Below are 11,526 nucleotides of genomic sequence, written 5' to 3'. Positions count from 1 at the left end.
GGTCACCTGAGCAAATGCAACACAGTCTCATGGCTGCTCTGGAGGTTTCTTTCCTCGATGGTCCTAGAACAGCTGCCATCACTCCGGAGCAAAACCACTCAGGAGGCATTGCGTGGATCCCATGTTGAAGTGGGAATGTGGGCAGTCCTGCTTCAAGAGCAAAAGCCATTTCTAGGATCAGCTGTTGTGTCAAGAGACAAATCAATCAAGATGCAAGCCCTGACGGAGCTGCATCTGCTGAGTGGGAAGCACCCTGCCTGGTGCTGTGGAAATTAGAAAAGGTCTTGCCTGTATGTCGCTCAGTCGTGTCTGACTCTTTGTGACCCCATGAACTGTAGCCCACAGGCTCCTCTGTCCACGGGATTCTCCAGGCAAGAATACTGGAATGGGTTGCCATTCCCTTCTCCAGGGGATCGTCCTGACCCAGGGATCAAACCCGAGTCTCCTGAATTGCAGGAAGACTCTTTACTAGCTGAGCCACCAGGGAAGCCCAGAAAAGGTCTTGAAATGCTTATAATCTCCAAAGACATTTACAGCCTGCTTATAAAGTTGAGTTCTTTTACTACTCTAATGCTGTGCCTGGTTGGAGCATTTGTCTGGGGTGGGGAGGGGGGAAGGAGACTGGAAAAGGGCCTGTTGGAGGAAGGTGGAGGGTGGTAGAGGACCCGCCAAACCCTCAAGGCCACAAACGCATGACAGCAGCAGGTCTGTCTCCTGGAAAAGCCTGGAACAGATTTTTGTCTCTCTCCACCCCTACCTTCAGGACATTGCAGGGACCGAACTGTGCTCTCTCTGTCTCTGTCTCCAACACAATTTTCGGAGAATTTCCTTCTCTTCAAATAAAGTATTTAGGAAGAAGAGTTTTTAACATGGAGTCTCGGTTCAGCTTCCACCACCCAGGAGAGACATCTCAGGCCTCACCACCAACCCTCTGCCTTGGAGAACAGGTGCAGACAGCAGCCCCTGGTTTGGGGGAGAGGGTAGGACTCAGCTACCAATTCATTGAAATAGGCAAGACACTTCCCCTGTCTGCAGTGGGACAGGTTTAAACCTATAAAGCCTGGTCCCTAAGTGGCTTCCACCATTCCCACCGCACTGGACCCTGTGGCCACTACCTGGGGCGCCCCTGGGGCTCCAAGGTGACCTGTGGGAGGGGGCGCGGGGCTGGTGGAGAAGGCCCTCTCTGCTTCTGTGGAGGAGGTGGCAAAGGGCGGAGATGACTAGTAAAACAACCGCTTTAATTCTAACAAGCGGTCAGTAATGAATGAAGACCCACAGTCTCTGCCTCCAGGCTGCTCTCGGAGAGAGCGCCCTGCAGGCACCTGGCAATGCGGGGGTGCGTCTGGCAAAGACACCGCCTCTCTCACGCTGAGCGCAACCAGTCCGGCCTCGGAAGCTTCGCTGCTGGCCCACCGGCCCGGGAGGTCCCTTGGGGACCCCAGTCAGGCGCCCAGGTTCTCAGTCAAGCGGCTGCCCGGCCCCAGGGCAGGCTCTGGTCCCCGAGCCCCCGATGTTGCGGGGAGACGTGGGCCGCCTCACAGTCCGGGACCAGACAGCCAGGCCGCGCGCCCCGCGACCCCAAATGGAGAAAGGAGAGGAGGCCTGCCCTGCACCCCGCGCCCCGCACCCCCGTGCGCCCCACACCCCGTGAGCCCCGCGCCCCGCACCCCCGTGTGCTCCGGGGCGGGCGCGCTCCGATCCCCGCGCACTCGCCTCTCGTCTCCCGCCAGAGAAGCGTCAGGACAGAGGAGGGGTGGGGCGCGGTTAAAAAGCGCTGCAGGTGGGAGCCGGGCCATCCCCAAGAGGAGCGGGCGGAGGGCCCTGCAGACGCCCCACACCGCCGAGCCCGCGGCGCCCGGCCCTACCTGCCCGTCCGGCTGCGACCGAGGCGGGGGCGCCGCCCTAGGACCCCGCGCCCAGAGCGCGCGCAGCAAGTGAGCGGGGGAGGGGGGGGGCCTCACCGCCCATCTCGGCCGCAGGAATTGCATCCAGAAGCCGGAGCAGGTAGGTCGGCGCCCGCGGTCCCCTGGCCCTGAGTAACCCCCTCGCCCTGGGACCCTGTCGGCGACCCGGTCCGGGAGCACAGTCCGCCGGATCCGCCTGCGCCCCGCATTCTCCCGCCCGCCGCCGGCGCGCTCGCAGGAACGAGGATGGACTGGTTTGGCTTTTCCCCGGGTCCCCTCGGACTTGCACAACAGGTTTTATAGAAGCCTCACGCCGGGTGTTCAAGGGCCGCTTTCCCCCACTTCCTCTGCTGTGGTTTGGTGTGTCCTGGCTTTCACGGGTCACTGGCAAGGTCGGGCTCGCGTTTGGGGGCGCAGGACTAACCAACAAGCCCAGGGAGAACTGGCCAGAGTGGCTCCGTGATGTCAGCCGGGACGCCTGTGGGCCGCACGTGACAAGAAGACAGTCACTGGACAGCAGTAATTAAGTGTCACTGGTGACACATCTCAGTTAAAAGGCGGAGGCACCAGAGGCTTCTTCCCTCTGGTGGGGGAGACGGGCCGGGTATCACCTGGCACAGGTGTGTGGTTGTGACCGGTTTGGCGGCCCTTCGTGGAGAGTGGACGGAGTGTGAGGTGAGTGTGGATGGAGTGTGAGGTGAGTGTGAGCTGGACACAGCTGTGGATCTCGAGGGGCTGGGGGCCTGCAACCACATGGGCTGGGGCCAGCAACCCTGGCATCGCCTCCCCAGGTGGCATTTCACTGTGGGTTGAGCGCCTGGTTGAATTCATCCAGGCGCCCTTGCTCTCTTTCTCAGGCAGACTTGATGCCACAGAAGCCTTTTCTTGCCCCAGCTCTGGCCAGTGTTCCAGAAGAGACTCCTGCCCCAGCCAGGCTCCTTAGAATTGCAGGACGTGCAGAGCCTTGTCTGCTGCTCCTCCGGAGACTCTGGGGTTGGCATGGGAACCCTGCCAGGCAGGGGAGATGGGTTATGAAGAGAGGAGCCTGGGACATAACTGGGGAGTGGGGGAGGTCCCACTTGCCATCATCCCGTTGACCCAACCCGGAAGATGCCAGCCGGTTCAGCAGTTCCACCATACGAAAACAAAGTCTGATACCGGAAACGGGGACTTCATTCTCCTTTTCTGACTTTTCTGAATTATAAGAGCTTTAAGAAGGAAAAGAACCAGCAGAGGTTCTGACTGAACAATTTCGACAGGGTGTGAGGAGACTCACCACACACCCCGGCTCGAACTGAATGTCCCAGGAGCTGTGAGTGGTTTGTATACTTTTGTTAAAATGTTAGAATGAAATTGTGGGAAAATAACTTCCAGCCCAGAATTCCAAGTCTGCAAAGGCATGATGCTGCCGGTGACTCTATTGTCATGTTAAGATTTCTGTTTGACCCACTTGATCCGTGAGAATGAAACTGGGTCCCTGAGGGTTTTTTCTGTTTTTATTCTCAGGATCATTTAACTCCAGCTGGACCTCAAAGTTTGGAAGGCACACAGGTTTGCTTGAATGTACAGAGATGGCTAACTGGAAAGAAAAAAAAATTTTTTAACTCTTTGAATTCCTAAATGGATTAAGAAGTACATATAATTCTATGAAGTGTCCACTTTTATATTTAGACTCCATAGACTGGATTTTTTTTTCATTTTTACTGAGTTAATTTTTAAGAAGTATATGAGTCCTAAATCCATTTTATCTTTACTGGTCATTACTTTGAATGGACAGTTGATGAATTTTTGAGTACTAAAATTTAAAAATCAGCTATCACATTGTCCCTTGGATGACTTGAGATTTCTAGAGACAAAAGGAAAAGATTCTTTTTGATTAAGGAGAGAGTTTAAGGTTGTTTGTTTGTTTGTTTGTTTTTCAGGCTGCTGACTTGGGGCTGAGGGAGTATATTTGATTCCTCAAATTCCATCTTCTTTTTCTTTTTTTCCATCTTCTTTTTCTTAAAGAAGGGAATGGGCTTGAGGTTCAGCTTTGGGCATTCTGATCATTATTGATTTTTGTTACTATTATTTTGATAAGCAAAAGAACCTACACTAAAAATTTTATTTTTATTTTATTGTGTATTTGAAGTACGCAGCATCAGGAAACTGTCAGGGGCCACACAACCCCCATAACAGTTCTGGGGATGAAGGAAAACTGGCACACCAGGGTCATGCAGTGGACACCCAGGGAGGAGCTGAAGGGCTGTGGCCACAGCTACTCTTTCTCCCTCCTTGGGTCACATCCTCATTGCCCTCAGAAGGTGCACTGGGTTCCTGTTCCTGGGGGATGCTGAGTGTCGCTGGAGGCTGGGTGATGGGTGATCGGTGATTGATGGTGCAGGAAAACAACGCCCTGGAAGAGGGACCCTCGCCTGGAGTCCACTCTGGCCAAGGAGCTGTGAATCCTTGACTGGAGCCCGGGGTGCTGGTTTTGCACTGGCCTGATTGCCTCTTATCAGCACAGGCTTTCCCGTAATCCAGAGCTGATATGGACGCAGTGAGGACTGTCCTGTCCTCAGGTCCATTGGAGACTCGGGGATGAGTCATTGGAGGGAGTCCTGCCCTGGGAAATCTTCCCCTGGAGGCAGGTGCTGAGGGATGTGGTTGTTCCTGGGCCTTTAGTTTAAGCTTCTGTCACCAGTGACACTGGAACGGCTTTGTCAGCCAAATTAGTTGTGAGTAAATAAGTTTTAAAACAAAAAACTGTATTGCTAAGGCAGAATGTTAATAGACCTAAACTATTTGAATTGTAAGAGGGAAGCACAGTCTCTCTTCCTAGTACCATCTCTTCATTAGTCAGGTCCCTGGTTTCCTGTTTTCAGAGCAAAGCGCTTGGGCTGCGGCCATGTGTCCAGTAAATACAGACACCACACAGCCCAGTGGTCTTTGCCTCCAGGATGCTGAGCGTCACTACCTTCCTACCGGTGGAGACTGGGGCCAAGCAAACCTACTCTTTCCTTAAAGGAGAGTCAGGAAGGCGCCAGTTGAAAGAAACCAATCTGGGCCACAAGGAAAGAGTTAATATTGTACTTTTTATTGAAAAAGCTCTTCCCATGGGCTGCAGCCTGCTTGAAGCCTGAAAGGAAAGAGGCGCTTTGTTTAATACTAATTGTGATGGTTCCGAAGGAGGCAGTTATTATGGAAAGTAATTTTGCCTTCAGGTCTCCTGCAACCAAAATGTTTCCAACAGGCTCACCCCTGGCTCTCCTGCAGGGGAGGGGGGCCTGCCCTCGGTCCTGGCGTGGAAGAGGCCTGGGGGCAGCGGCTCCGGGGGCTGGGACGGGGGGGTGGTGCACACCCCCCGGCTAGTCTCCTAGTGCTCCTAGTACAGAAGCCTCCAGGATGACAGACACCAGGAAGGGTGGGGACACCCTAGGAAGGCACCTCATTTCTTTTTCTTTATTTAAAGGCAAATTGCTGATTTTAGTCAAAGTCCCCAGAGAAGTTGAAAGAAATAAAGCTGCTGCCACAATAATTGTCCCTGTTTTTTAAGGAGATGCTCCAGGGGCAGGAGTGGAGGAATCTGCTCTAGAAAGTGGGGTCCTTACTTGGGGGGTGACTGCCTGACTTCTCTCTTGATGTCAGCCTCTCTGAGTCCCTCCTGGCCAGTGTGGCCTCTGGCCCTTGGGTTGGGGGGTGGGTGGGAGCTGTGCCTTTCTCAGGCAGCTGTGGAGAGAGAACTCAGAGAGGAAAGAGACTTCTTACCGGTGGGAGAGTTTAAATTCTCTACACTTTGAAGAGTTTGAGAAACTGTGACCTTCATTTGATCAATCAAAATCTTGCTAGCTGGGCATTGAGTCCACCCCACTTCTGTGGGAGAGGTCTTCTGGTTAACCGGAGAACATCTCCACCTTGTGAACAGACAGGAGGGCCTTCCCAGGTGAGTGGCCACTGTAAAGTATGTCCAGACATCAGACGTCCACATTTCTTCCTCCCACTGGGTGCATCCCAGTGCTTCCAGAGGGCAAGGATGATGACTGGGAGGATTTATTCTGACAACTTTCACCAGGAGTTGAATCAATCCTACAGTCCACATCGTCTCCAACAAGGCTTTTAGATCAAAGACTCACTACTGTGGACTTGGAAATCCATCAGCCCACGAGGTCAGCGGTCTGAGCCTGGGACTGGTCTTCCTGACCAAGGTCCCCGTGTCCCCACCCCCTGGGCACTCATACAGACTCCAATCAAAACTTTAAGGACCAGAAACCTCAACTTTAATGAATGTGTTTTTAAAGAGGTGTGCTTTTTTGTTTTTCCTCAGCTCTTTTTTTCAAAAAAGCAAAAACCTGGCTTCCTGGCTGACAGATCTGCCTTTGGGTCCTGTCCTGGATCCACATAGGAATCAAGCCTCCAGCTGCGACCCCCCCGGGGCTCCTTCCAGGCTCTGCCCAACCCCCCCCCCCCCAATCCCGTCCAGGTCAATGCCCTGCTGCGTACAGGTCTTTCTGGGAACATGAGTGAAGAGCTGCCTGGGAAAACCAGGCCCCAATGTCCTCACCAGCTTGAGCTCTCGAACCCTCCCAACACCTTGTCATGTGGGTGTCCCTCGTGAGGGACACGAGAACATTGGCCGCAGTGGTTGGTGCACCTTGGACACACAGCCACCGTCTCACGATGCGAGAGCCCCCTTGGCCGGGACCCGACTGGGCCCGGGGATTCGAAGGAGACAGCCGATGTCTGCATCCAGCAGACGTTCAATGAGTGCTGACCAGCGCTTAGGGGCGGTCGTTTGGTTGGCCCTGGTGACGGATGTTAGGGAGGGAGGGCTTTCCCTGTACTTGGCTCTGACTGTTCTGGACAAAGAAAAAGACAGAAGAGGATGCTTCCAGCACTCTGCACGCCCCTCCCCCTGCCCAGTGAGCACCCGTCTCACCCCCACCAGACGGCAGAGGAGGGTCCCATGCAGGGCGACGTGGATGGAGGCATGGCCTCCTGAGACCTCGAGCCTTCCCAAGAACATGTGCTCTAAAAGTCAAACCAAGGGCAAAAGATGAATTTCTCAGACAGCCAACCAAAATGGGGGCATCCTTTCACAGTATAGGATGTGAGAGAGCTGGCTTCTGAACACACTTGGGCATACCTGGACACACCTGGACTCACCTGGGCTCACCTGAGTGCAACTGGGCACCACCTCCAGCTCCTCAGCTGCCTCCTAGTGTTAGCCAGTATGATGCCAAGGAAGCAGGTGATGGACAGAGTGGGGGACCCTGAGGAGACTGGGGGAGTCAGCCTGAAAGGGAGGAGCCTGACCCACATTCAAGTGCAAGAAAGTCTCCTGGGGGGATGGACAAAAGGCTTTTGGGGGCATCTCCTTGTAAATAGGCATGAGAACCTGGTAAGCATGTTTTTTCTGAGGAACTGGTCTTTCTGTTTTAGAGGATTCTCAAAGGGTCCATTCTCCTCTGTTCTAAGTAGATGCTGACCAGCTCTCGGGTCTGCTGTTGGTGGTGCGGAGGCATCCACCATGTGGACTGCGCAGGTTCACAGTGGAGGCTCTACCTCAGGATGCTGGATCAGGGCATTGTGGGGGAGGAACCCCACTGCAGGAGGGGCTGACCCTCCCCCCGAGGCTCCTGGTGTGAACTTGGAGCCCATCAGCATGGAGCCGGCACTGCCCATGATGAGAGAGCAAAGTCAGCCTGTTTGTAGAGGCCTATGGTTCTCTTCTGGAAGAGGCTCTTGGAGTAGCTATGGTGCTAGGTTTCCTGAGAGCACGTGATCATGGCAAATGATGTTGTTCGAGTCCCTTCTTAGTCTGCTGGGTAAAACAGACTGTGTCATTCCAATGAATGATTTTTGTTTTTTTGAAGAATTAAAAGGGAGCTTGGAAACAAATGTGTTTGCCTGAGTTCCTGGCTCAGTGTCAGGCAGCAACCTAACATATAATTCGAGTTCAGCTGAATCAAAATGAAGTCAGAAAGAGAAAAACAAATATCCTGTGTTAATGCATGTATGTGGAATCTAGAAAAATGGTACAGATGAACCTATTTCCAGGGTGGCAATAGAGACACAGACATAGAGAACAGACTTGTGGACACAGAGTAGGGAAGAAAGGGAGGGACGAAACTTGGAGATTAGAATTGATGTCTATACACTACCATGTGTAAGCAGGCAGCTCCTGTGTAACACAGAGAGCTCAACTCTGCTCTGTGATGACTAGACAGGTGGAATGGAGGGTGGGAGAGAAAGGATATATTATATTCCTTTTTTTTTTTTAAGATGATCCTAAACCCCTATGAGAACTTGAGAGTGTTCTCAGGGTGGGTATTCCCCCCACCAGAAAACGGCCTACTTCGCAGTCGAGAGGGTAATGTCAAGAGAAAGGCTTCCATCTGTGACATTAGAGCTGTTCTACACGGAGAGACTGCCCCACTCACAACGCTGTGTTCTCACCTGAGCAGGGTGAAGCGGCAGCATGGACTGGGGCACTCTGCACGTGTTCATCGGGGGCGTGAACAAGCACTCCACCAGCATCGGGAAGGTGTGGGTCACTGTCCTCTTTATCTTCCGCGTCATGATCCTGGTGGTGGCCGCCCAGGAGGTCTGGGGGGATGAGCAGGAGGACTTCGTGTGCAACACCCTGCAGCCCGGCTGCAGGAACGTGTGCTACGACCACTTCTTCCCCGTCTCGCACATCCGGCTCTGGGCGCTGCAGCTCATCTTCGTGTCCACGCCCGCCCTGCTGGTGGCCATGCACGTGGCCTACTACAGGCATGAGGCCGCCCGGCGGTTCAGGCGGGGCGAGACGAGGAGTGAGTTCAAGGACCTGGAGGACATCAAGCGGCAGAAGGTCCGGATCAAGGGCTCGCTGTGGTGGACCTACACCAGCAGCATCTTCTTCCGCATTGTCTTCGAGGCTGCCTTCATGTATGTCTTCTACTTCCTGTACAATGGGTACCACCTGCCCTGGGTGCTGAAATGCGGCATCCAGCCCTGCCCCAACCTTGTGGACTGCTTCATCTCCCGGCCCACCGAGAAGACGGTCTTCACCATCTTCATGATCTCCGCGTCCGTCATCTGCATGCTGCTCAACGTGGCCGAGCTGTGCTACCTGCTGCTCAAGGTGTGTTTCAGGAGGTCCAAGCGAGCGCAGACGCAGAAAGCAGCCCCCAACCATGCCCTCAAGGAGAGTAAACAGAACGAGATGAACGAGCTGATTTCCGAGGGCGGGCAGAACGCCATCACCGGGTTTCCCAGTTAAACAGTGGAAGGCACCGCATAGCTGGCTTTCCTAATTCATAGATGCCTGAGTTAACTTCCTGTAGAATAACCAGGCCGGGACCATGTGGTCCGTTCTTAACAACAGGGCCATGGTGTGACTTTACATGTGGGTTTCAGTGGACAGTCTGACATGGGGTATTTCCTGAAAACTTAAGGACATGACTGATGTCGATAAAGGACATTCATCTAGAAATTAATACTTTTATTAGGAAAAGATATTTTTATAGGATTGTTTTAGTTCTGAGTTTATATAAAGTATTTTTATAATGACTGGTCTTCCTTACCTGGAAAAACACACAATGTTAGCTTTCGAACCATCCCACAAGTGTCTAATATTTGAACTTACTCTGTCCTGTCGTAGATATCTGCATTGTCATGAGCTGTCATGGCTCTTAGGGTGGAAAGTGTTTACTGTACAATGTATTTTCACTGCTTTCTGGGCATGGCCAGAGCTATATGGAAGGGGGAAACTTTCCAAATAGGTGATTTGCAATCCTTATGAACAGCTGATGCAAGAATGCACTCTCAATAAAGATGAGTCCGTTGCTGAAGCCACCTGGCTCAGGGTTTCTGTTCCATCTGGGCGTCACATCCCTGGTCTCCTGATCAGTGGGTTGGGGCAGTCACCAGGGAGGCTGTGGGCTCGAGGCCGGAGTGGCTGGAGTCCATGGACTCTTGCTCTCTCTTCATATCCCTTGAGCAGGGGAGGGTTAAGGTCAGTTGCTCCAGGACAAGGAAAGTGTCCTTGGGGTCAGCCCAGCCTTGATGGAGGAGAGTGGGGAGGTTTCACCCTTCTGATGGGGGAGGGGCCCCTTTGGTCCATGGGGACCAGCAAGCGCCCAGCTCCATGCCCACAGGTGGTATCGAGGTTCGTGGGTGGACACAGATGCTCTTAATGAGGGCATTGGGGCACCACCCAGGACTGGTCACTCCACAGATGTCGCACACCAGGGCCACCCCTGCATGCGAAGGCATGCAGTTGGCACACGGGCTAAATGTAGAGACACCTAGAGAGCAAGGGATGGTCTCCAGGGTTCCAGATCCACTCCCCAGAAAAAACAGTAAGTCTCATTTCCTTCAGAGTCTGAATTTCAGACATACTCTCTCATCTGCAAATATTTTAGTAGTAATCCACAAAAATCAAGGTCTAACCTATAAAAACAAAGCCACGGGGACTTCCCTGGCAGTCCAATGGTTAAGACTCTGCACTTCCACTGCAGAGGGCTCGGGTTAGATCCTGGACTGGGGAGCTAAGATCCCACAGGCCACATGGCACAACCAATAAAAGCAAAACCACAATCCTCACACGCAAAATCCAGCCAGCATCCGTAATCCCCGTGATGGTCTTTCTGGATAAACGGCTATTTGCACAGGTCTCCAGCAAAGCCCACAGACGGGAAGGGGGAGTGTTGGGAGGAGGGTGAGACGGCCCTGACGGCACCCCCACCGCGTGGGAGAGGCACTTCCCCTCAGGGCTCCCAGCCGGCCCCTGCCTCTTCCATTTTCCATCTCTCTTCTGCTCCTTCACCATCCTCAACGCTCCTGCTCCCAGAGCCATCTCCGGCCGCCCATCAGGGTCTGAGGCAGTGGTCACACTGCCTACCTCCCCCCGCCCCCCACCTCCCAGCGCCTCCCCTCAGCTCGGAGCACCGATGACGCTTTGACACCAGGGCAGTGGCTTCTCCTTGAGGCACTGCCCCAACCCCGCACTGGCTCCTCCCCTCCTCTGAAGGGGACCTTTCCTTCCCTCCCTGCACTCTTCCTTATGAGATGTTATCCCCATTTGACAGATGAGGCCATTGCAGTCAGAGAGGTCAAATAACTTGTCCAAGCTCACCCAGCTAATAAGCAGAGCCAAGATTCAAAGCAGGCTGACAGTGTCCGGGGTTGGTGGCCTCACTCACTGCAGGCTCCCAAAGCTCCTTGCTTGGGGACCATGATGCCACGAGGCCATCCCCTCCCACCCGGCCCCAGCAACCACCTGGATGACTCTAAAGCAGATCCCAGACAGATGATTTCACCTGGAGATATTTCAGTATGGATCTTTAAGGAGCATAGACTAAACTTTTAAAACAAAAACACAGTGCCACCTTCACACTAAAAAGCCAGTCAGTGTTCATAATTCCCAAATTGTCCTATTGATGCTCTTCTCTTTTTTTTAATTAAACTTATTATTTTTGAGGTAATTATAGACTCACATGTAGATGTAGGGCTTCCCTGGTGGCTCAGTGGTAAAGAATATGCCTACAATGCAGGAGACCCTAGTTCAGTCTCTGGGTCGGGAAAATCCCCTGGAGAAGGGAATGGCAACCCACTCCAGTATTCTTGCCTGGAAAATCCCATGGAAGAGGAGTCTGGT

At 53.2% G+C, this 11,526-nt stretch overlaps 1 protein-coding gene across 5 annotated transcripts; it reads left to right on the top strand.

Moving 5' to 3' along the window:
* Positions 1–1,368: 1,368 nt before the first annotated feature.
* Positions 1,369–9,718, top strand: GJB6 (gap junction protein beta 6). Of its 5 annotated transcripts, none has more exons than XM_070471642.1 (2): positions 1,369–2,004; positions 8,348–9,718. In XM_070471642.1, exon 2 carries the CDS (start codon positions 8,362–8,364, stop codon positions 9,145–9,147), a length of 786 nt encoding a protein of 261 aa, XP_070327743.1. In that variant the 5' UTR covers positions 1,369–2,004; positions 8,348–8,361; the 3' UTR covers positions 9,148–9,718. The 5 variants fall into 5 exon arrangements, with proteins under 5 accessions (XP_070327743.1, XP_070327745.1, XP_020756058.1 ...); XM_070471644.1 differs by lacking the exon at positions 1,369–2,004 and adding an exon at positions 2,033–2,524; XM_020900399.2 differs by lacking the exon at positions 1,369–2,004 and adding an exon at positions 2,034–2,579.
* The last annotated feature ends 1,808 nt before the right edge of the window (positions 9,719–11,526 follow it).

Source organism: Odocoileus virginianus, chromosome 8 (genome assembly GCF_023699985.2).
Source record: "Odocoileus virginianus isolate 20LAN1187 ecotype Illinois chromosome 8, Ovbor_1.2, whole genome shotgun sequence".
NCBI lineage: Eukaryota > Metazoa > Chordata > Mammalia > Artiodactyla > Cervidae > Odocoileus > Odocoileus virginianus.
The sequence above is the reverse complement of the archived record's forward strand: the minus strand, read 5'-3'. Positions and strand labels throughout refer to the sequence as shown.

Bases quoted from the DNA above. Each gene is read 5' to 3' on its own strand.
- GJB6 (XM_070471642.1), top strand. From the start codon at position 8,362: ATGGACTGGGGCACTCTGCACGTGTTCATCGGGGGCGTGAACAAGCAC.